Source organism: Tamandua tetradactyla, chromosome 1 (assembly GCF_023851605.1).
Source record: "Tamandua tetradactyla isolate mTamTet1 chromosome 1, mTamTet1.pri, whole genome shotgun sequence".
Classification (NCBI taxonomy): Eukaryota; Metazoa; Chordata; class Mammalia; order Pilosa; family Myrmecophagidae; genus Tamandua; species Tamandua tetradactyla.
This window is the reverse complement of record NC_135327.1, coordinates 15,295,253-15,321,053: the sequence shown is the minus strand read 5'-3', so window position 1 is coordinate 15,321,053 and position 25,801 is coordinate 15,295,253. Positions and strand designations below refer to the sequence as shown.

At 37.6% G+C, this 25,801-nt stretch overlaps 1 protein-coding gene across 2 annotated transcripts in view; it reads right to left on the bottom strand.

Moving 5' to 3' along the window:
* SAMHD1 (SAM and HD domain containing deoxynucleoside triphosphate triphosphohydrolase 1) overlaps positions 1–20,827 on the bottom strand; it is a 136,164-nt gene extending 115,337 nt beyond the window's left edge. Inside the window, exons 1-3 of one of the 2 annotated variants that reach the window (XM_077169407.1) lie at positions 20,436–20,827; positions 17,884–17,950; positions 13,574–13,646 (exon numbers count right to left, since the gene is read on the bottom strand). In XM_077169407.1, the coding sequence (XP_077025522.1) occupies positions 13,574–13,646; positions 17,884–17,950; positions 20,436–20,745 (450 nt within the window). In that variant the 5' untranslated portion in view covers positions 20,746–20,827. The remainder of the gene's footprint in view (positions 1–13,573; positions 13,647–17,883; positions 17,951–20,435) is intronic. The other variant, XM_077169399.1, reaches the window with a different exon arrangement.
* Positions 20,828–25,801: the final 4,974 nt, after the last annotated feature.

Sequence of the window (25,801 nt, the reverse complement as noted above, 5' to 3'; positions counted from 1 at the left end):
AATGGTAGAGGAAAGTACTACCCATACAGTAATAACAATAAATGTTAATGGATGAACTCCCCAATCAACAGACAAAGACTGGCAGAATGGATTAAAAAACAGGATCCTTCTATATGCTGTCTACAGGAAACACATCTTAGACCGAAAGATAAACATAGGTTGAAAGCGAAAGGTTGGGAAAAGATATTTCATGCAAACAACCAGGAAAAGAGCAGGAGTAGCTATACTAATATCCAACAAATAAGACTTCAAATGTAAAACAGTTAAAAGAGACAAAGAAGGACACTATGTATTAACAAAAGGAACAATGCATCATGAAGACATAATAATCGTAAATATCTATGCACCGAACCAGAATGCTCCAAAATACATGTGACAAACACTGAAAAGGGAAACACATCCACCATAATAGTTGGAGACTTCAAGACCACACTCTCATCAATGGACAGAACATCTAGAGAGAGGATCAATAAAGAAACAGAGAATTTGAATAATACAATAAATAAGCTAGACTTAACAAACATTTATAGAACATTACACCCCACAATAGCAGGATACACCTTTTTCTCAAGTTCTCATGGTTCATTCTCAAAGATAGACCATATGCTGGGTCACAAAGCAAGTCTCAATAAATTTAAAAACATTGAAATAATACAAAACACTTTCTCAGATCATAAAGGAATGAAGTTGGAAATCAATAATAGGCAGATAGGCAGAGCACCAGAAATCTCACAAATATTGGAGGCTCAACAACACATTCTTAAACAACCAGTGGGTCAAGGAAGAAATTACAAGAGAAATCAGTAAATATCTCCAGGCAAATGAAAACAAAAACACAACATATCAAAACCTATGGGACGCACAAAGGCAGTGTTAAGAGGGAAATTTATTGCCCTAAATGCCTATATCAAAAAAGAAGAAAGGGCAAAAATTCAGGAATTAACTGAATTAGTCGACTTGGGAGAACTGGAGAAAGAATAGCAAACTAACCCCAAAGCAAGCAAAAGGAAAGAAATAACAAAGACTAAAGAAGAAATAAATGAAATTGAGAACATGAAAACAATTGAGAAAATCAATAAAACCAGAAGCTGGTTCTATGAGAAAATCAATAAGATTGATGGGCCCTTAGCAAGACTGACAAAAAGAAGAAGAGAGAGGATGCAAATAAATAGGATCAGAAATGGAATAGGAGACATAACCACTGACCCCACAGAAATAAAGGAGGTAATAACAGGATACTATGAACAACTTTATGCTAATAAATACAACAATGTAGATGAAATGGACGACTTCCTAGAAAGGCATGAACAAACAACTTTGACTCAAGAAGAAACAGATGACCTCAACAAACCAATCACAAGTAAAGAAATTGAATCAGTCATTCAAAAGCTTCCCAAAAAGAAAAGTCCAGGACCAGACGGCTTTACATATGAATTCTACCAAACATTCCAGAAAGAATGAGTACTAATCCTGCTCAAACTCTTCAAAAAAATTGAAGTGGAGGGCAACCTACCTAATTCATTCTATGAAGCCAACATCACCCTCATACCAAAACCAGGCAAAGATATTACAAAAAAAGAAAACTACAGACCAATCACTCTAATGAATATAGATGCAAAAACCCACAACAAAATTCTAGGAAATCGAATCCAGCAACACATTAAAAGAATTATACATCATGACCAAGTAGGATTTATCCCAGGTATGCAAGGATGTTTCAACATAAGAATATCAATTAATGCAAAACACCATATCAACAATTCAAAGCAGAAAAACCACATGATAATCTCGATTGATCCAGAGAAGGCATTTGACAAAATTCAACATCCTTTCCTGTTGAAAACACTTCAAAGTATAAGAATAGAAGGGAACTTCCTTAAAATGATAAAGGGAATATATGAAAAACCCACAGCTAGTATCATCCTCATTGGGGAAAAACTGAAAACTTTCCCCTAAGATCAGGAACAAGACAAGGATGTCCACTATCACCACTGTTATTCAACATTGTGTTGGAAGTTCTAGTAGAGCAATTAGACAAGAAAAAGAAATACAAGGCATCAAAATTGGAAAGGAAGAAGTAAAACTATCACTGTTTGCAGATGATATGGTACTATATGTCGAAAACCCTGAAAAATCCACTGCAAAATTACTAGAGCTAATAAACAAGTACAGCAAAGTGGCAGGTTACAAGATCAACATTCAAAAATCTGTAGTGTTGCTATACACTAGTAATGAACAAGCTGAGGGGGAAATCAAAAAACAAATTCCATTTACAATTGTAACCAAAAGAATAAAATATTTAGGAGTAAATTTAACTTATGAGACAAAAGATGTATAAAAAGAAAACTACAAGAAATTGTTAAAAGAAATCACAGAAGACCTAAATAGATGGAAGGGCATACTCTGTTCACGGATTGGAAGACTAAATATAGTTAAGATGTCAATTCTACCTAAATTGATTTACAGATTCATTTCAATACCAATCAAAATCCCAACAACTTTTCAGAAATAGGAAAACCAATAAGCAAATTTATCTGGAAGGATAGGATGCCCCAAATTGTTACAAGTATCTTGACAAAAAAACCGAAGCTGGAGGTCTCACGCTGCTTGACTTTAAGGCATATTATGAAGCTACAGTGGTCAAAACAGCATGGTACTGGCATAAAGATAGATATATTGACCAATGGAATCAAATAGAGTATTCAGATATAGACTTTCTCCTCTATGGACATTTGATCTTTGATAAGACAGTCAAGCCAACTCACCTGGGACAGAACAGTCTCTTCAATAAATGGTGCCTAAAGAACTGGATATCCATATGCAGAAGAATGAAAGAAGACCCATATATCACACCCTATACAAAAGTTAACTCAAAATGGATCAAAGATCTAAACATCAGGTCTAAGACCATAAAACAGTTAGAGGAAAATGTAGGGAGAGATCTTATAAATCTTATAATTAGAGGCGGTTTTATAGACCTTACACCCAAAGCAAGAGCACTGAAGAAAGAAAGAAATGGGAACTGCTCAAAATTAAACAGTTTTGCGCATCAAAGAACTTCATCAAGAAAGTAAAAAGACAGCCTACACAATGGGAGACAATATTTGGAAATGACATATCAGATAAAGGTCTAGTATGCAGAATTTATAAAGAGACTGTTCAACTCAACAACAAAAAGACACCAATCCAATTACAAAATGGGAAAAAGACTTGAACAAACACTTCTCAGAAGAGGAAATACAAATGGCCAAAAGGCACATGAAGAGATGCTCAATGTCCCTGGCCATTAGAGAAATGCAAATCAAAACCACAATGAGATATCATCTCACACCCACCAGAATGGCCATTATCAACAAAACAGAAAATGACAAGTGCTGGAGAGAATGCGGAGAAAGAGGCACACTTATCCACTGTTGGTGGGAATGTCAAATGGTGCAACCACTGTGGAAGGCAGTTTGGCGGTTCCTCAAAAAACTGAATATAGAATTGCCATACGACCCAGCAATACCATTGCTGTGTATCTACTCAAAGGACTTAAGGGCAAAGACACAAATGGACATTTGCACACCAATGTTTATAGCAGCGTTATTTACAATTGCAAAGAGATGGAAACAGCCAAAATTTCCATCAACAGAAGAATGGTTAAATAAACTGTGGTATATACATACGATGGAATATTATGCAGCTTTAAGACAGGATAAACTTATGAAGCATGTAATAACATGGATGGACCTAGAGAACATTATGCTGAGTGAGTCTAGCCAAAAACTAAAGGACAAATACTGTATGGTCCCACTGATGTGAACAGACATTCCAGAATAAACTTGGAATATGTCATTGGTAAGAGTCCAGCAGGAGTTAGAAACAGGGTAAGATAATGGGTAATTGGAGCTGAAGGGATACAGACTATGGAACAGGACTAGATACAAAAACTCAAAAATGGACAACACAATAATACCTAATTGTAAAGTAATCATGTTAAAACACTGAATGAAGCTGCATCTGAGCTATAGGTTTTTTTTTTTTTACTATTATTATTACTTTTATTTTTTTCTCTATATTAACATTCTATATCTTTTTCTGTTGTGTTGCTAGTTCTTCTAAACTGATGCAAATGTACTAAGAAACGATAATTATGCATCTATGTGATGATGTTAAGAATTACTGATTGCATATGTAGAATGGTATGATTTCTAAATGTTGGGTTAATTTCTTTTTTTCCGTTAATTAATAAAAAAAAAGTTATCCCATGACTAGGATTATGTGTGTCATTATGGATGACTCTCAAAAATAAAATACTAAATGAAATAAAGTTTTAGAAGGTTACTGATAGTGCTACAGCATTTATGTAGTTTTAAAAAATGAAAACAATTCTATATATTGTTTATCCATCCTTACATACATGCTACCTACACATATGATAAAAGTTTAAAAACATTCATGGAGATGATAAACACCAAATTCAGGATGATGCTTATTTCTGGGGAAAGTTGGAAACAGAATCCAGAAAGGGAACAAAAGAAGCCTTCAATTGTTTATAATATTTTGTTCTAAAATTTATAGATACTAAACAAACGAGGCAAATTGTTAAGATTTGACAAGCTTGGTGGCAATCTAATTATACCTTTCTTTCTTTCTCTCTCTCTCTCTCTCTTTCTTTCTTTCTTTTATTTTTACTTTGAAATAACCTCAAACTTACAGGTCCGTTCGAAAAATAATACAAACACCATACAGAGAACTTAAACATCCCCTTATCCTGTCCAGATACCCAGATCCACTATTTTCTTTTTTTAACTAAAACAATGGATTTTAATGGGAACCAGAAGTATGGTTACAATTACATAGTCCGACACAAAAAACCCATGGGTGGCACTAATTTTAACATTTTGCTACCTTTGCCACATCATTCTATCTACCTATTTATCTATCTTCTGAACATCTGAGAATAGTTTGCACACATCATAGTCCTTGAACACAGGATACATTTCCTACAAACAAGGATAATCACTTATATAGTCTTAAGGACAAGTATCAAGTTCACAATATCTAATGTAGATAAAAGGCTTGCATTCTACATTGCAACTTTTTCTTACATTCCAATAATGTCCTTTTGAGGCTTTTCTCCTCCATTCTTAGATCCCATCCAGTCTCATATATTGCATTTAACTGTCATTATCTCTTTAGTTTCTCCTTTTTTATTTTAAATTGTGGAAACATATACACAACATAAATCTTACCTTGCTAACCCCTCCCAGACATTCCACCCAGTGGGATTAATCACATTCACAATGTTGGGGGACCCTCACCACCATCCATTACTCTAACTTTGCCTTCACCCCAAATACAAAGCCTACACTCTTTTTGCATTAATTCCCCACTGTCCTTTGTCTCCCACACCTGGTAACCTTTGCTCTACTTTTTGTATCTATGAATTTGCATATTCTCTGATATTCTCTTTGTGCTTATCACAGGGCTTAAATTTAACATCCTACATCTACAATAATCTCATGGGCTGCCATACCCACTTAAGAACTTTACTAGTATACATAAACTTTATGTTCCTATAACCCTCTGTCACCCCCATCTTTAGGTAGTCCTTGTAACAAATTACATATTTATACATTATAAATCTAAAACCATTGATTTATTATTACATTTTATGCATATGCCTTTTAGAGCAAGTAAAAATAGAGTTACAGATAAAAAATACAATAATACTGGTATTTATATTTATCTACGTCACTATCTTTTCCAGGTGATCTTTATTTCTTTGAGTGGCTTCAGTCAATTGTCTATTGTCTTTTCCTTTCAATCTGCAGAATTTCCTTTAGCCATTTGTTCTAAGGCTGGTTTAGTAGTGACACCTACTCAGTTTTGTTTGTGGGAAAGTCCCTCCCTCATTTTTGAAAGATAATTTTGACAGATACAGAGTTCTTGGTTGGCAAATTTTTGCTTCCAGCACTTGAAATATGTCTTCCCATTGCTTTCTCACCTCTCAGTTTCTGATGAGAAATTGGCACTTAATCTTATTGAGGCTCTCTTGTATGTAACATGTTGCTCCTCTCTTAGGGCTTTCAGAATTCTCTATCTTTGGTCTTTGACAGTTTGATTATAATATGGTACATGGTGTGTCTATTTAGGATTATCCTGTTTGGAGTTCATTGAGCATCTTGGATATGTATATTAATGACTTTTGTTAAATTCGGATTTATCTCTTTGCCCTCTCTCTTACTCTGGTACACTTGATGGTGTCTTACAGGTTCCTCAGACTCTGTTTATTTTTCTTCATTGTTTCTTCCTTCTGCTCCTCAGACTGGATGATTTAAGTTGTCTTATCTTCAAGTTCACTGATTCTTTCTTCCACTGGCTCGAACCTGTTACTGAACACTTCTAGGGAATTTTTAGTTGCTGTTACTGTGGTCTTCAACTGCTTGGTTCCTTTTCATAATTTCCATCTCTCTATTGATACTTTCTTTATGTTCATCTGTTGTTTTCCTGATTTCCTTTAGTTCTTTGTCCATGTTTTCCATTAGCTCAATGAGCATATTTAAAACGATTCTTTAAAAGTTTTTGTCTGGAATGTGCCAGGTCTAATCTTCCTCACTGATGCTTATTAATACTTTAATCTTCTCTTTGCCTGGGCTATCACTTCCCATTTCTTTGTAAATGTTGTAATTTCATTTCTTTTGTATGTTTCTGAAACTTGGACATTATGGTATTTTAATGTGTTGTCACATTCCTTAAGCTTGTATCCAGCTAGTATTATGACACAGCTTTCTTTGAGTGCAGAAGGTAACAACAACAAAAAAAGAAGTAAAAAAAAGAAAACACATTTTTATTTTTGCAGACTGACCTGTGCCAGTGATCTTTTTCAGGGCTTATCCACACAATGAGTTTGGAGAATAGTTCTGGGCCAAAGTATAGGGGCCACTCTGATCCTTTCTGTGTGCTCTAGTTTGCTAGCTTCCAGAATGCAATATACCAGAAATGGAATGGCTTTTAAAGAGGGGAATTTAACAAGTTGCTTGTTTACAGTTCCAAGGCTGAGAAAATGTCACAATTAAAACAGGTCTATAGAAATGTCCAATCTAAGGCATCCATCCAGGGAAAGATACTTTGGTTCAAGGAGGCCAATGAAGTTTAGGGTTTCTCTCTCAAGTGAGAAGGCACATGGCAAACACAGTCAGAGTTCCTCTCTCATCTGGAAAGGCACATGGCAAACACGGCATCATCTGTTAGATTTCTTTCCTGGCTTCCTGTTTCATGAAGCTCCCTGGGAGGTGTTTCCCTTCTTCATCTCAAAAGGTTGCTGGATCGTGGACTCACCACTTTGTGGTACTGCAGCATTCTCTGCTCTCTCTGAATCTCCTTCATTCTCCAATATGTTTCCTTTTTTATAGGACTCCAGAAATTTATCAAGACCCACCCAAATGGGTGGAGACATGTCATCACCTAATCCAGCATAACAATCACTCTTGATTAAATCACATCTCCAGGGAGATGATCTAATTACAGATTCAAGCATACAATATTGGATAGGGATTATTCTGCCATTACAAAATGGGATTTTGATTAAAACATGGCTTTTCTAGGGTACATACATCCTTTCAAACTAGCACACAGTGCAAGCCTCATTTTTTTTTCCCTGAAAGATCTTTTTATTAACTTTCTGATGACCAAATCTTTCCTCACAAAAGTTAGTCACACATATTTCTTTGTTTTTGATATCCTGAAAAGGTTTTATTAACTTTCTGAAGACTAAATCTTTTCTCACAAAAGTTAGCCACACACTAGATGTGTTTTTTGATGTCCTAAGAAGGTTCCCATTGATTACATTAACACAGTAAAGAATTCCCTCAGTTTCTCCACATACCATCTAGTCATTTTCACACCTGAAGTCAAATCATATCCCTTACAAATTTTGCACAATATATGCCACAAGCAGTGTTTCTCACATTCTGATCCCAAGAGCAGCAACATCGGCTTCAACTGGGAGCATGTTGGAAAGGTTAAGTTCTGAGGCCTCATCTCAGAACTGCTGAACCAGGAACTCTGGGAGTGGGTTCAGCAATATGAGGCTGTATTAGTCAGGGTTCTCTAGAGAAACAGAATCAATAGGAGACATCTGTAAATATGAGATTTATAAAAGTGTCTCGTGCAACCATGGGGATACAAGAGTTCAAAATCTGTAGGGAAGGCCAAAAGCTGGCAGCTCCAATGAAAGTCCTCATTGAAATTCAGGCTGGCTGGCTGAAGTAGAGAGAGAGAGATTCTCTCTTCTGACTTCTCTTTAAAATCCTGGGGTGATTAGATTAAGTGTCGCTCATTGCAGAAGACATTTCCCTTAGCTGACTGCAGATGTAATCAGCCATGGATGCAACCAAGGTGTTCAAGATTTAAGTCCATAAAATGTCCTCATGGCAACAGATAGGCCAGTGCTTGCTTAACCAGACACCTGGGCAGCATCATCTGGCCAAGTTGACACATGAGGCTGACCATCACAGTCCACCCCTTGTCAACTTGGCACCTAAAGTCATCACCTTAAAGCATATTAAAGTGCATTTTGACAAGAAGTTATATAACAGATTTCAAAGTTTTGTATAGGTTACAGCTCCACAATTTCAGGTTTTTCCTTCTAGCTGCTCCAAGACACTGGAGACCAAAAAGAAATATCAACATAGGGATTCGGCAGTCCTACTCATTTGTTATCCTATCTTCTCTGTTACACCTCCTCCTTCTCTCAATCTTTAGGGATCTTTGGGTTATGTCCATTCTAACCTTTTCATGTTGAAATGAGGTGTCTTCAATACAGGATAAGGGGATGGAACTGGCTGATGTTTCTGGGGAGGCTGGCCCCCCTGAGTTTCAGAACTTATGGGGCCTAGGAACCCATCTGAAGGTTTTAAGTTTCTGAAAAGTAAGCTTAATGCATGAAACTTTTATAGGATCTCAGATGGAGCCCTGAGTGTCCCTTAGGGTTACCAGGAATGATATTCTTTGGGGTTTGGAAAACCATGGCAATTAGCAATATCTAGCTGAAGCTTGTATAAGAGTAGCCATCAGAATAGCTTCTGTTTTCTTTAATTTTTTTTTAAACATAACAACATACAAACACGAACATTCTTATCCTATGATCATTCCATTCTTGGTATATAATCAATAACACACAGTATCAATACATAGTGGTATATTCATCACCATGATCATTTCTCAGAACATTTTCAACAATTCAGAAAAAGAAATAAAAGGAAAACAACTCATAATACCATCCCCCTTACCCCTCCCTCTCATTGATTCTAGTATTTCCATTTACCCAATATATTTTAGCCTTTGTTTCCCCCATTTCCGTCTACCCAATATATTTTAGCCTTTGTTTCCTCTTACCACTCCCTTTCATTGATCACTAGCATTTCAATCTACTAAATTTATTTTAACATTTGTTCCCCCATTATTTACTTTTAATCCATATTTTTTACTCATCTGTCCATACCATAGATAAAAGGAGCATCAGACACAAGGTTTTCACAGTCACACAGTCACACTGTGAAAGCTATATCATTATACAATCATCTTTAAGAAACATGGCTACTGGAACACGGCTCTACATTTTCAGGCACTTTCCTCCAGCCTCTCCAATATATCTTAGCTAAAAAGGTGATATCTATAGAACATGTAAGAATAAGCTCCAGTATAACCTCTCGACTCTGAAATCTCTCAGCCATTGACACTTAATTTTGTCTTATTTCACTCTTCTTGCTTTTGGTTGAGAAGGTTTTCTCAATTCCTTGATGCTGAGTCCCAGCTCATTCTAGGATTTCTGTCCCATGTTGCCAGGTTTATACCCCTGGGAATCATGTCCCACGGAGAGATGGGGAAGGCAGTGAGTTTGCTTGTCGTGTTGGCTGAGAGAGAAAGGCCATGTCTGAGCAACAAAAGAGGTTCTCCCGGGGGTGACTCTCAGGCCTAACTTCAAATAGGCTTAGCCTATCCTTTGTGGGGATAAGTTTCATATGAACAAACCCCAAGATTGAGGGCTTGGTCTATTGTTTTGGTTGTCCCCACTGCTTGTGAGAATATCAGGAATTCTCCCATGGGGAAGTTGAATTTTCCCCCTTTCTTGCCATTTCCCCAAGGGGGCTTTGCAAATACTTTTTTATTCACTTTCCAAATCACTCTGGGATTTATCGGGGCATCACTCTGGACAAATCTACAAAATCAGATACCCTACTCAAGGTTCCATGTACTTACAGTGTTCAATTAAACTGTCCACATAAGTTATGTTAAGAAATGCACTAGTCAAATTATAAATTTTGTACCAAATAAACATTTTTTGCTTTAGTCTCACACATAAATTAAATTTAAAATATGAATTACCATCCATTTCCAATACCCTGCAATACTGACATTCCTTTGTTCTTCCAAACGCAAAAATTTTTTAAGTTGTACATTTAGTCACTATTATTGTACATTCTAGGTATTCCTAAATTATACCATCTCAGTCTTTATCATCTATCTTTTCTTCTGATTTCATTTGTGCCCCCAGGCTTCCTCCCTCTATCATTCTCACGTTCAGTTTCATTCAGTGTACTAACATTATTGTATTACAGTAAAATAGTACTGTGCTATCCATTTCTGAATTTTTACAATCAGTCCTGTTGCACAATCTGTATTCCTTCAGCTCCAATTACCCAATATCTACCCTATTTCTATCTCCTGATGGTCTCTGTTCTTAACTGAAATTCTCAAAGTTCATTCATCACTAATGTTAGTTCTTATCAGTAAGACCGTACAGTATTTGTCCTTTTGTTTCTGGCTAATCTCACTCAGCATAATGTCCTTAAGGTCCATCCATATTGTTACATATTTCATAACTTTATTTTGTCTTAAGCTGTATAATATTCCATCATATGTATATACCACAGCTTGCTTAGCCACTCATCTGTTGACGGACATTTTGGTTGTTTCCATCTCTAGGCAATTGTAAATAATGCTGCTATAAACACTGGTGTGTAAATGTCCATTTGTGTCTTTGCCCTCATGTCCTCTGAGTAGATACCTACCAATGGTATTGCTGGATCATATGGCAATTCTATACATGTCTTTCTGAGGAAACACCAAACTGTCTTCCACAGCGATTGTACCATTTTACATTCCCAACAACAGTGGAAAAGTGTGCCTCTTTCTCTGCATCCTCTCCAGTACTTGTCACTTTCTATTTTATTGATAATGGCCATTAGATGATATCTCATTGCTGTTTTGATATTCATTTCCCTAATAGCCAGGGAAGTTGAGCATCTTTTCATGTGCCTTTTGGCCATTTGTAGTTCCTCTTCCAAGAAGTATTTTTTCATGTCTTTTGCCCATTTTGTAATTGGGTTGTTTGTCTTTTTGTTGTTGAGTTGAACAATCTCTTTATATATTCTGGATACTAGACCCTTATCTGATATATCATTTCCAAATATTGTCTCCCATTGTGTAGGCTGTCTTTTTACTTTCTTGACAAAGTGTTTAATTTTGAGGAGTTCCAATTAATAAATTAATTCCTTTCTTCATGCTTGTGCTATGGGGGTAAGATCTAGGAAACCACCTCCTATTTAAGATTTATAAGATATTTCCCTACATTTTCTTCTAAAAGTTTTATGGTCTTAGATAGACTATTTCGGTCTTTGATCCATTTGAGTTAATTTTTATATAGGGTATGAGATATGGATCCTCTTCCATTATTTTGCATGTGGATATCCAGTTCTCTAGGAACCATTTATTGAAGAGATTATTCTGTACCAGGTGAGTAGGTTTGACTGTCATCAAACATCAATTGTTCATAGATGAGAGGGTCTATATCTGAACAATCTATTCGATTCCATTGGCCAGTGTATAAGTATATTTATCTTTATGCCAGTGCCATGCTGTTTTGCCCACTGTAGCTTCATAATAAGCCTTAAATTCAGGTAGTGTGAGACCTCTGACTTCGTTTTTCTTTCTCAGGATATTTTTAGCTACTCGGGGCACCCTGCCCTTACAGATAAATTTGGTTATTGGTTTTTCTATTCCTGAAAGTAAGTTTTTGGATTTTAATTGGTATTGCATTGAATCAATAAATCAATTTAGGTAGAACTGTCATCTTAACTATTTTTAGTCTTCCAATCCCTGACACAGTATGCCCTTCCATTTATTTAGGTCTTCTGTGATTTCTTTTTGCAATTTATGGTAGTTTTCTTTGTATAGGTCTTTTGTATCCTTAGTTAAATTTATTCCTAAATATTTTATTCTTTTGGTTGCAATTGCAAATGAAATTTTTTTCTTGATTTACCCCTCAGATTGTTCATTACTAGTGTATAGAAACACTATAGATTTTTGAATGTTGATCTTGTAACCTGCCACTTTGTTGTACTCATTTATTAGCTCTAGTAGTTTTACTGGGGATTTTTCAGGGTTTTCGACATATAGTATATCATATCATCTGCAAACAGTGAGGGTTTTACTTCTTCCTTCCCAATTCTGATGCCTTGTATTTCTTTTTCTTGTCTAATTGCTCTGGCTAGAACTTTCAACATAATGTTGAAATAAAATGGTGATAGTGGACATCCTTGTCTTGTTCCTGATCTTAGGGGCAAAGTTTTCAGTTTTTCCCCATTGAGGATGGTGTTAGCTGTGGGGGTTTTTGTTTTGTTTTTTTTTCTCGCCCCCTAGCTGTGGGTTTTTCATATGTTCCCTTTATCATGTTGAGGAAGCTCCTTTCTATTCCTATCCTTTGAAGTGATAGGCCTCTTATCTTGGTCATGCATGTGTGGTCCCAAGAATTTCCCCATTTACACAGATACAAATGTCCCCACTTTTCTAGGAAATAGTTTCCCAGGCACTATATTATATATTCTACAGCCAGCAATCCTTTACCCCAGGCAGTATGACTTGACTGTGCTCTCACAGTATTCTGTAGGAGAATTTCATGAGCTACCTTCTACATGTAGGGAAACTTCTGGGACAATGAGTTGCTCAGGCCACTACCACCACCACCACCAACACACTGGACCAGATATACGTGCTGTTGTCATAGAATGTGCACAAGGGTTACTTTGTTCCCTCCGGAACTAGGACCAGGAATCTATGCTTGGAGCATAGGCCAGTTCCATCCCAAAACGGTGAGCGGATGGGGGAGGAGCCAGTCAGGGCACCAAAAATTCTTATTGCTTTTATGTGGTATTTGTTTGATTTGGTGCTCACCCTGATACTGCAAACCTTAACTGTTTTCTGGAGCTTTTAGAAAGATGTTTTTGACAGTTTTTGTTTGTTGTTCAAAGCTTCTATAGGGGAACAAAGCCCTGAACTGTCTCATTCCACTATCTTAATCAGGGCAAGGCTCTCTGTTTATACTTTTCTGTACGCTTAAAATATTTTAGGTTTTCTCCTGATTTAAACATTCTGTACTCAGTTTACAAAATGCAGAAAGTTTAGAAAAGTATGAAGATCCATTACCCACAACCTTATCAGAGATATCATTCTTTTAAAAATGAATTGTACATGATTGAATTATATCACACTAAAAAACATGATAATAAAATAAAATTTCTCTTACCTTCATTGTATCCATGTGAGTCTGATTCAGTCTTTGGATATAACTAAGCAGCTTCTTTCTCTCCCCTAAGGGACTAAAATTACAACAGGATAATCAAATCAATCACTATTTGCTTAATAATAATCCCTGGCATATATAATAGCATATAACCAACTATAGGTTATCTGCACTAACAGAATGGGAGGTCAGGTTGGAAGGAACAATAATTCAAACATATTTCTAGAAACTCTCTCCTTTCTTAGCCCTAAGGCATAAGACTCTCCTGCAAAATCAATATAAACCTCACCAGAGTTCTGCCTTTGATCCTCTTCTCTCTTAGACTGCAACATCTACCATATCTCTGCTGAATATTTAATTTATACCTCAAACTTATTCTAACCAAAATAAATAGATAAATAATTCCCATTATTTAACCTGAAAAAATAATAAATAAAAAACTCGTTTTAACCAAGTAGTCAAAATCTACTCTCACCATCCTGGATCTATATGGCTCATGTAAGAACTCAAAGTAGTACTCGTTGAAGTAGAGCATAGCGATAATGAAAGAGCATTTTAGAATGAGATAGAACCAGCTGAGATCTGCCACATGGAATTTACATGACCTTAGAGAAGTCAAGAATTTTTATGGTACATAGATGTACATTTATTAACAGAGGGGCAGTATTACTTACCTCATAGGGCTGGAGAGGGATTAAAAGAGAATGCCCTTATCACAGAGCTCTTAGTGATTGATCAATTAATACTAGATACCTATTTCTCAATTTAGCCTACTACTCAGGCCCATTTACAATATTTGACACAATTATATAATGTTATGAAGAGTAATATTCATTCATATAACAACTATTTAATGAATGCCTTCTATTTACCAGACAGTGTACTCAGTACTGGGGTTACAATAAAGACTCAATTTCTGCCCTTAAGAACTATAGAAGAATTTTAACTATGATTATAGGTGTTACAGAAATGATTACTGATTAAAATTCAATTTTTACCCCATCAGCAAAATTTTAACCACAAGAGTCTAGGAGTTGATTAGTATGACCAAGTAATGAAGTGGTGAATATGTGAACAAAGGAACCTAAATTAATTAAAGATGTTATATACAGGAAGACTATGCTTGTTTGACAATGAGCCTTCATCACATCAAAACAACCTTCAGAGAAAAGTAACTTTCGCTTTCTGAAACTAAATCAAATGCAAATATCAATGCTGTAATGTAAATCTTGAAAATGGAGAACAATATAATGGAGAACAAATAACATTTAGCCAAGTGTAATTGTGGAAGAAAAGATACATATTTCATCAATGGTGTCAATTCCCTAATAGAAACACAATCTCCACATTAAGGTATATTTAATTTAGTCCTCAATTGAGATCTTTAAAGCGACCCTCACTCTAATCAAGACACCCCTAGAATCTCCAACCATAGATAGGGATCTCTCTCTATAAAGAATTTATTAAGGGTTAATCATAATAAATTATGATAAACCTTCTGCATAGGGAGGGTGCCATCATAAATCCATGATGGATTTTTTAATTGTTTATAATGATGAAGGTGCAAAGGTGCAAATCTGATTTATGAGTACAAAGTAGGACTCAAGTGTGAATCAAATATAAATTATGGTTTTAGCTTTATTTATATTCATCTTCTTGTCAGTAATCACTCATAATGCTCAAGTTTTGACAAATAACTTAATAGGAATTGAATCTGAATCGCTCAAAACCCTATAACCCATTATCCTGCTTCATTTACAATTACTAATGGTAAAGGCATGTTAGCCTTGCAGCTGTTTGAATGTCAACAGAAGCAGCAGGCAAGGGTTAACTTTTGCTGGCCTATTAGCTAAGTAGATTTGAATTTGAAAAATAACTATTTTACTAACATTCCTAGATAAGACTTGGAGTCAGAGCACTATAATTGGCTTCTAGTTTGTACTCTGAGACCCACAGTCATCATAAAACCTAAGAATGAAGCATTTATTACAGCTCATAAATCATTAAAGTAGCATTCCTTCTGTTTTCCTATTTCTCATCTTTCGCAACAGTTTGATGTATCAAGCACAGCATAAGTGCCAGGTTTTGAGAAGAACTTAGAGAGGAGCTGTAAGTGATTAAGGATAGTTGCACAGCTGAACATAGAGTAGTCATAGCACAAAATAATACTAAACCTAAACTACTCCTGCCCAGTATTTTCCTGAACTGATTCTCAGTATTAATCACTTAATTAAACCTCCAAAAGAAACTATTCATAAGGAAATCACGAAAAGGTATAAAACAATACCAAAACCTGTTTTTGTTTTTTGCAAAGGCTATATAATTTATATAAAGATTTAAAATAGTCATGGGTCAAAATACTCAAAAAGCAATCTTATGCTAGCATATTATAATATAATTAATACCACTGAACTGTACACTTAAAAATGGTTAAATGCTAAATTTTATGTGTTTTATATATATATATAACCACAATAAAATTATAAAAACCACTGACCATTAAAAAAAAGTTATCTTAGATTATAATAATATTTTATTTCTAAATCTCAACATTTCTGAAATCTAATGCTTTTCACAACTTATATGCATGTTTCATGTGACAATGTTTCTCACTTCCCAGAAAAACCTTCATAACTCAGTGGTTGATCATAAAATTGAGGGAACAAAGAAGTGATTGCCAATGCTGTATTCTTCCAAGAAAGGAGGGTCCAGGACAAGAGCTGGCACACAGATAATCTATTTTTAGAAATGAACCCTAGGAACAGCAGCCAGGGAGGAAGAAGGAAAACAAGAAAGGAAACAACAAGGATACTCTTAGTAAGTTGATTGGTCTGGTACCACCATCAGTAAGTGGGGCTGATTCCACTGGAAAATCCCAAGGCAGCACTGTCCAGTAGAACTTTTTGTGTTGTCGGAAATGTTCTATATTTGCATTGCCTAACATGGTAGCATTTGAAAAGTGGCCAGTGTCACTAGGAACTGAATTTTTAACTTAATTACATTTAAATAGCGATGTATAGCTAGTGGCTACTGCATAAGACAGCTCTAAGTCCTGCAGATTCTGCCTTAGAGTTGTGAGGCAGGGCACAACAGATATGCCATATAGTATTTCTTCTGGAATTTTGCCTATTTTGTTCACTCATTCTTCCAGATTCCTGAAAGAACACCTGGTATATGTTGGCACTCCATAAATATTTGTTGAATGAATGAAAAGCATTTGGGTCCACAAAGAAGAATACGGTTCCCTTTAAAAGAAAGACTATTGGAATAAATCCCATTTAGTTCAAATAGTAAGCAAATATTATAGCAGAGAAACTGACAGCATGGTTGAGGTTTAAGGTTGCTGTGGAGCTGGAGAGCAGTAGTATGAGGACAAGCGGGAATGCAGCTCGTAGAGTCAAGAGAGGGCCTTCGAGGTTTGGATCCAAGGACATTTTAAAGTTAAATATTGTAAGGGGATCTTTTTTCACAATCTACTTCTATTATCAATTACTAAGCAATAGTACATGAACTACTTCAGCATAATCCTTTGTTTTGATTCCTTGGTTACAGTTACTACAAACAACATTTAGCCAAGTATAATTGTGGAAGAAAAGATACATATTTCATCAATGGTGTCAATTCCCTAATAGAAACACAATCTCCACATTAAGGTATATTTAATTTAGTCCTCAACTGAAATCTTTAAAGCGACCCTCACTCTAATCAAGACACCCCTAGAATCTCCAACCATACATAGGGACCTCTCTCTATATATTATATTTTTATATAAATATAAAGAATTTATTAGGGGGTTATCATGTGCTAAACTCTTCATACATTGTCTCATTATTATTATAATTTCCCAAATCACACAACTACAAAGTGCCAAAGTAGTCTGCATAGTGTCTTTCAATCTAATACCAGGGATACACTTCATCTTAAGAAAAACCTAGAAATATGATCAAGATAGAGGTGTCACCTTGACTTTTCTTGCCAACATCTTTTTGCCCTACCACGTCTTGTATGTTTTCAGCATGTATAATTCAATTATTCGGAACTTGAAAGTAAAAAGTTGGATACTGAAAACTGTGTGAATCCTTGTCAACAAAATTCTTTAAAATAGAAATCATCAACAATGGTAAACATAGCATTTGCAAAAATAAAAACAAACTGAAAACCTATTAACCAGCATGTGGGGAATTCTGTTTTAAAATACTTCATAGATTTAAAATAAGGACAGTTAATATCAGGGATCTCAGGCTTTGTCCCTCTAAGATGAATACAATGGCCACAAGTGGGCTTGATTACAATGTGAATTTTACCATTCTTACCTTACTCCAAGATTTTCAAGAAGAGATTCATCAAGAAATGGCAGAAGTGAGCCTGTGATTTTATTTTCTGTGTAACGAACGGGAGAAAAAAGATGAATGAATTCCATATTTACAACATGCACTTTCAATTTCTTTCGATTTGGATCAATCAGTTTACAGAGATCAACACTTACTGAGCACTCAATGAAGGCAATGAACTTTGCAAAGAACCCCTTTTTTGCTTTGCTATTTGTAAGGTCTTAATTTTAATTACATAACTATACCCAAAGAGATATATATATAAAAAAATAGGTAAAAGTTTAAAAATTATTTGTGTAACTATCTGCAAGAAGGCTAGCTGCTGAAAACAAAGTGAAACCTGATTCTAGGTGGGGTTTTCCTGATCAACATCCTCCTTTTAAAATAGAATGGGGAAGACTTGATGTGGGGGTAGGGAAGAAAATAGAAGTACACTGTTCTTAGAATTCTCAGCTCAAAAAAACCATAGCCAGAAAGGTACCCAAAGTAGATTTACTGCTAAAACTTCCATAGAAAGCACACAATAGCCTGTGTTTTAAAAGATTTTATATGTATATAAAAAACATATACATATATACATATATACACATGGCTTTTTTCCCTTTCTCTTTTTATATACTTAATTTTAGTTCTCCCTGATTTTTTACTCAATGTAAAAAATCCAGATGATACAAAAAAATCTATAAAGAGATGTTACTATTGATGTAATCACTTTTAATTTTCTTGCTATAAAACCAAGGGTGAGAAGAACCAACATGAATATATTTCTTTGGAACCTTTCCAATTATACCAGTAAATTCCTATAAGTGAAACACCTGTAAATCAAAAGGTATTGCCAAACTGTCCATTAACATGGTAGAGTCAACTTATACTTTTTTACCTCACTGGACTACCCATTTCCCCTATTATCAATCTTTTAAATCTTTTCTAATCTAAAGCAAAACCTGGAATTTCTTTTATTACACTGGAACCTGTTTACTGGCTGGTTATGGATAGTCTATTCTTGTATTTCGCTCAGTTTTCTACTGGGGTGTCACTCTTCCCTTGTTTTTAGCTGATTTTCTAACTTTGATTATGTTCTACAATGTTTTTTGATAAGAACGTTTGTTAAGGTGTAGCTGGCATGAATTTTAGAGTTCAAAGTTTAAAACCCAATTCAGCTTCTAACTGTGTGACCTCTGGAAAATTAATCAGCACCCTCTGGGCCTCAAACATGTCAACTGTCAAAAAAAAAACGTGGTTCCCACGATGTAAATTTCAAAGTTCTTGTGAGGTTGTATTCTATCACAAAGAAAGGGACCCCAGTACCTTATGTTTGCTTTTTACCCACGGAAACCAGGTAGTGTCATTTGCTAGCACAGATTCAAGACAACACAGAACACAGTTCAATCTGGAGGTAGATGAATTAATCTACAGGCCACTGAAACAAAGAGCCAGCATCACAGCCTATCAATCACATTTTAAAGATAGAAAAGACAAAACGACTTCACCCCCACCAGTTGCCACTCAAAGAAAAATTCCATCCCCGCAGAGAGGATAACAAAGGGTGGGGGGTGGGGGGTAAAAAAAAAAAAAAGAGAGAGAAGTAGGGTTTTCCATGCTCCTTTAAGCTATCTTCAAGTCCTGAACCGCTTAAAGGTCCTCTCAACCCAGTCCCCAACTTAGGCAAACAGGGCTTCACCTCACTGCAAAAGTTAGGTGAATTTGCAAAATCAACCCACAAAGAATCACCTTCCTACTGCACCTCAAAGGATGAGGCAGGGATTAAGCTTCACACCCACCACGGCAAATTGAGTAGATTCTAAGCGAGAGGATGCTTGAACCTGAGCTAGCAAAGTTGCTGCTCCTGAAATCTTCCTTTGAGCAAAGACTCACTGAGTACACACCTCCCCATGTGATGTGGCCAAGCTGTGGGCTGCTGGAGGTTCTGTGGTCAAGTGTGCCAACCCCAGTGCGCAGAGTGAGCAAGGAAACGGCTTTTGGAGGGCAAAACATGATCATTATCAAGCTCTGCAAGTTCGGTCAACAAACACTGACAGTGGTGCTTGTTGATGTGATGCTACGGTGGGCGCTGGGAACTCGAAGATTAACAACAAAAAAGTTCCCTCCCCTTTAGGAGAACCCCGAATTCAGTGAGGGGAAAACAGAATCTCAAAAGTCTCAAAGCAGACGCTAAAAGGGCAAATGTTCCAGGAGCTGCCATAGCAGCTGGTAAGCCTCAATGACAGCAGACCTCCGACCAAGGTCTAAGGGACCCAAAAAAGGGACCCGAGTCTCGGCTGCCCGGCGCTGGGGTGGCAAGTTCCCGAAGAAACTTTCGCTACTCTCAGGCTCGCAATCCCCAGAACCCGCTTCCTTCCACGTGCCTCCCAACCCTCCGGGCGCCCCTATTTTTTCCTTTCTCCATCTCAGAGCATCACTCTGAGCGCCTCCCGCGCTACATCACCTTTCTCGGCTTTAGGTCGTCCTCCTCTGAGGCCCCTGCAAATCCCCGCCTCAGGGCGCCCTCTCCTCAGCCCCCCAGTCCCCGCTACCTCGGAAGCGTTTCAGCAGTCCGGACTCATTGAAGCCGCTGCGCCTTAGGAAGACGCACACCTGCTCCGGGCCCCACGTCTGGTGGTCGGGGTGCAGTTCGGGGCCGGGGGACCACCCTGCTGCTGCGGAAGGAGTGTCTGGCGTGGCTCTCGGGCTGCCATCGCATCGCGGTCGCTTAGAAGGCTGCTCGGAGTCAGCTCCCTGCATGGCTACACCCGGTACCACGCGCGAAACACTCCAGAACTGCGGCGCCCGGCCGGCGCGCACGCGCACTGACAATCCAGCCCTGCAGGCTACAAGGTTCAGCATTACCAGCCAACTGGCCTCCTGCGCAGGCGCACTGACTACTCAGACGCTCGGGCCAAAGCCGCTCAGCATCTCTAGCCAACTGACCCCCTGCGCAGGCGCAATGGCAGTCCAGTCGCCCTCACCCGCTCCGGGTGTTTACTCGAAGGGGCGGGACTAGAAGAGGAACTAAGGGCGGTGCAATGGACAGGGCTTAGGAGGAGGGTTGTGGGTGTGGGGAAGCAGGACCGGGTTTGGTGTGGGTCTGGTCACACTCAAGCCATTCTGGTGAATTGAGGATACCCCTCATCCGAATGAGTACCCCAGGCCTCCTCTTAAGACTTACACTACCTTGGTCTTAGCATGTGAAAATGACACTTCAGGCGCTTGAAGCAGGGCCCATCAAGGCTTCGCTATAAATCCTGATCCATTTAATTGACAACAAAAGCACTACCACTACCACTACCACTACCCCTGACGCCAATACACCTTCCCACCAACTCAGCCATACCCCCATTTAGGAAATAAAGAATGAGGCAGATAAGTTTATCATCAGGCAGTATGAACTAGTAGTCTATTGGGAGCCAAAATACTCTTAACGAACACTTAGAAGTCTTACTGTATGCCAGGCACTGTTCTAGGGGCTTTATAACTATTAATGTATTTAGTTATCACAATAGCCTTACGATAAAGGAAACTGAGGCACAGAAAGATAAGTAATTTGCACAAGGTCACACAGCTGGCTAGTGATGCAGCCAGGATTCAAACCAATTTAGCTCCAGCATCCATACTCTTACTAACTTGCTAACCATTGCTTGTTAATGAGGGTTTTGATATAAAATTATGATGTTAACCAAACATAATTTCCAGTGTTCCCTTTACTCACAGACCTGTGTGGGAAAGTATATGTATTTGCCCTCTACCTACACAGAAAACCACACCCAGGAAAACATGCCCTTAAGTACCAGAATAATTTGCAAAAGGACCTGACAGTTGCCAAGACATGTGAAACCACAAGGGGCAAAAACAACAAAAAATTAGGGTGAAAAACTTACATTTCAAATTGAAAATGACTGGTTTGAAAACATGTATTTATAAGACTTGTGAGAAAATCTGTCCCTTGCAAGATTTTCTGGACAATAGGAAGTGATATAAGCAAGATTTTAAGTTTAATCAACTGGCTTTGTTCAAGACAGTTGTTTTTGAGAACTTTTGTTTTCTACATATTTGTTTTTGTTTTTTAAAATGTGTAATTCTTTGTCCCTCCCCCCATCTCCTCCTTTCTAGGGGCTCTTCATCTTAAACAGGGTATTTACTTACTCGAGGTCAAATGACCGGTAAGTGGCAGAGTCAGGATTCAAAACTATTGCTGTCTGATCCCAGAGCTTGGGCTCTTCCCACATGGCCACTTCATTGAATTCCATTCACAGTCCTGTTGATCCTATCCTAGTCTATTAAATAATTTCACAAAGTGGGAATAAACACCTACTAGATGCAGGCCTGTTCTCTGCCTATTTGGAGAGAAATGACAGCTCAAGTGCCCCACTTCTGAAGTTAATCATACCGTGGTTAGGATTAGAAAAGACTGTAAGTGTAATTAATTTAAGGCCTTCTGCCTCAACACAGATCTTGAATACACCCAATAATTCCCCCTGCCTTACTCCAGCAACCTTCTACCCACTGAGCCAATCTAGGCAGTTTTATTTCTGGCAGCATTAGCCTTGTGGTTATGTCTCTCCACAGCTTCCTTTTTGACTAAAGCTGCCAATTCTCAAAGTCAGCATGATTTTATTTCCTCTTCACCCTTTTCTGAACCTAGCCTCCTTAAGACATTCTTCCTATTTACCATCTGCCCAAATCCAAAAGCCAAATCAAAATTCTTAAAAAACAAAAACAAACACAATATTGATTTGTCTGATAAGATAAAAAATAACGCTCAAAGAAAACTTGGAAATTTTTGATAAGTATATATACACATAAGCAGCCAAAGATCACCTCCATGTGTCCATCTGTCTTTTTCTGTTCATAGATGGAGAAACTTTTGTCCAGGTCTAGGAATTCTTTAAGAAAAAAAAGAGAAACCCTGGAAAATGACAATAGATACTCAAATAGCTATTTGAGTATCTACTATGAATCAATATTTCATCTCCACTATATCTAATTCACATAGCAAAATTATTAAGATAGATATTATACTGGATAGGCTTATTTGGTTATCAGTACATTCATTCAGTGAATATTATGATTTACTACATACTTACCATCTGCCAGGAACTTCTGTAGGCATTTAGGATATATCACTGAACAAAAGAACCAAAAATCCCTGCCCTAGGGAAAGTTATAGTCTAGTAGAGGGAGGCTGGTGGTATACAATAACATAATTCACAATAACTAACATTATATGTTGAAAGTTGGTGTTGTCCCTATCTGTAGTTATGCCTAAAAGTTACTTTCAGGAAACCTCTTTTGTTGCTCAGATGTGGCCTCTCTCTCTCTCTAAGCCCAGCTCTGTAAGAAAAATCATTACCCTCCCCATTACGTGGGACACGACATCCCAAGGTGAAAATCTCCCTGGCAATGTGGAACATGACTCCCAGGGTTGAGCCTGGTGCTGGCACCATGTGATCGACAATGCCTTCCATTAGGGGGAGACTGGTGGGGTACAATAACATAATTCACAATGCCTTTCTGACCAAAGAGGGGAAAAGCAATGTAACAAAATGAAGGATCAGTGGTAAAGAGAGTTCAAATAGTCAAGAGGCTATTCTGGAAGCTACTCTTATGCAACTCTAGCTAGATGTTGCTAATTACCATGCTTTGCTAAACCCCAACCAAAATCATTCCTCCTAACCCTAAAAAACACCTAGGGCTCTATCAGAGACTCTACAAAGGCATGTACTGTGATTACTTTCCAGAAATCTACAACCTCCAGATGGGTTCATAGGCCATATAAGTCCTGAAAACCAGAGGGGCCAACCTCACGAAGGACAGCAACTGGTTCCATAGACACCCATTTCCAACATGAAAAAGAAAGAGCAGAGCCCAAATGCTCCAAAAGATTGGGAGAAGAATCAAAGGAGAAGATAGGATTTAACAAATAAGCATGACTCCTGAATCATTATAATAATATTTCTTTTAGTCTCCAGTGTCTCGAGCAGCTAGAAGGAAAAACCTAAAATTGTGGAACAGTAACCCACACCAAACTCTGAAATCTGTTCTAAAACTACTTGTTACAATGTACTTTGACATATATTGCTTTTCGTATTCATGTTATATTTCATAATAAAAATAGTTAAGAAAAAGTTGGTGTTATTAAAAAAAAAATAGAGCAGGTAAGAGATTAGGAGCCAAAAAGGTCACAATTTTGGTTAGGTTGGTAAGGTTAGAACTTTTGAGAAGCTGAAATCTGAGCAGAGACTTGAAGGAGATGAAGAAGTCATTCATGCAGACATTTGGAGGAAAAGCATTCTCCACAGAGGAAACAGCAAGTGCAAAGGCCCTGATGTAGTGGCATGCCTGCAGTTGAGAAACAATCCCCAGAGGCCAGTGTGGATGGGACAGAACAGATAAAGAGGGGAACGTTAAGGAGATGAAATCAAGGAGGAAACAAATCATGTAGAAAAAGGAAGTCTACAGATTGCAAGCAGCTTTGGGGTCAAGCCCAAATGTAAGTTTCACATTGAGATGAGAGAAAGCCTCTGCTCCTCCAGTTTCAATGGAAAATTCTAAGGAAATGCCTTCAACATGACTGAATTGCATCTCAAGCCCACACCTGGATCAATCACTATGAGCAAAATTATACAATGATTGGCCCTATCATATTCATCCCTTTGGTCAGAAGGCAAGGTCTCATCTCAGATGGAAGAGAATTGGTTCTGGACAACCCTGAAAAATGAAGCTCAGAGTGGTGAAAGGATTTGCCGAAGGCCACATACATGTGTTAAATTGTCTGGGATTTGCATCTAGATCTGCCTTGAAGACAATTTGATCTTTTCTGCACCATGACTTAGTACACCCTTTCGGCTGTCTTTGGGAGAGGCCATTCCAATTTATAGGGGATAGTGTGACTCCCTCTTAGTGACTCAGTGTTTGAGGTAGGTATGACCATATATTTGGGGGTTGGGATGCTCATAAGGGAGTTGCCAGACTTTAGGGAATTAGGGTACCCCTGATGAAAGTAACCCATGGATCCTTTTAAAACCCTGTGCTGGTTTGAAATGATGTATGTACCTTAGAAAAGCTATGTTTTAATCCTAATCCCATTTTGTAAAGGCAGCCATTTCTTCTAATCCCTGTTCAGTATTGAATGTTTGAAACTGTAATTAGATCATCTCCCTGGAGATGTGATTTAATCAAGAGTCGTTGTTAAACTGGATCAGCTGGAGGCATGTCTCCACCTATTTGGGTGGGTCTTGATTAGTTTCTGGAGTCCTATAAAAGAGGAAACATTTTGAAGAAAGAAAGAGATTCAGAGAGAACAGAGTAGAACTACATAGCCACGAGAAGCAGAGTCCACATGCCAGTGACCTTTGGAGGTGAAGAAGGAGCATGCCTCCTGGAGAGCTTCATGAAACCAGAAGCCAGGAGAAGAAGCTAGCAGATGACACCGTACTTGCCATGTGCCCTTCCAGATTAGAGAGGAACCCTGACCGTGTTCACCATGTACCTTTTCCAGATGAGAGAGAAACTCTGACGGTGTTTGCCATGTGCCCTTCCACTTGAGAAAGAAACCCTGAACCTCATCAGCCTTCTTGAACCAAGGTATCTTTTCCTGGATGCCTTAGATTGGACATTTTTATAGACTTGCTTTAATTGGGACATTTTCTCGGCCTTAGGACTGTAAACTACCAACTTATTAAATTCCTCTTTTTAAAAGCTGTTCTGTTTCTGGTATATCGCATTCCAGCAGCTAGCAAACTAGAACAAACTCATTACTAAAAGCCAATCACAACTCATATTTCAAGCATAAAATTGGCTCCTGAATTCAAATGGTTGCTGTATCATATTCCAAGTCGTATTCCAACATAGATTTGATTGGGAGTCCCTAAACTACAATGAAAGGGGAATTTGCCATTGCAAC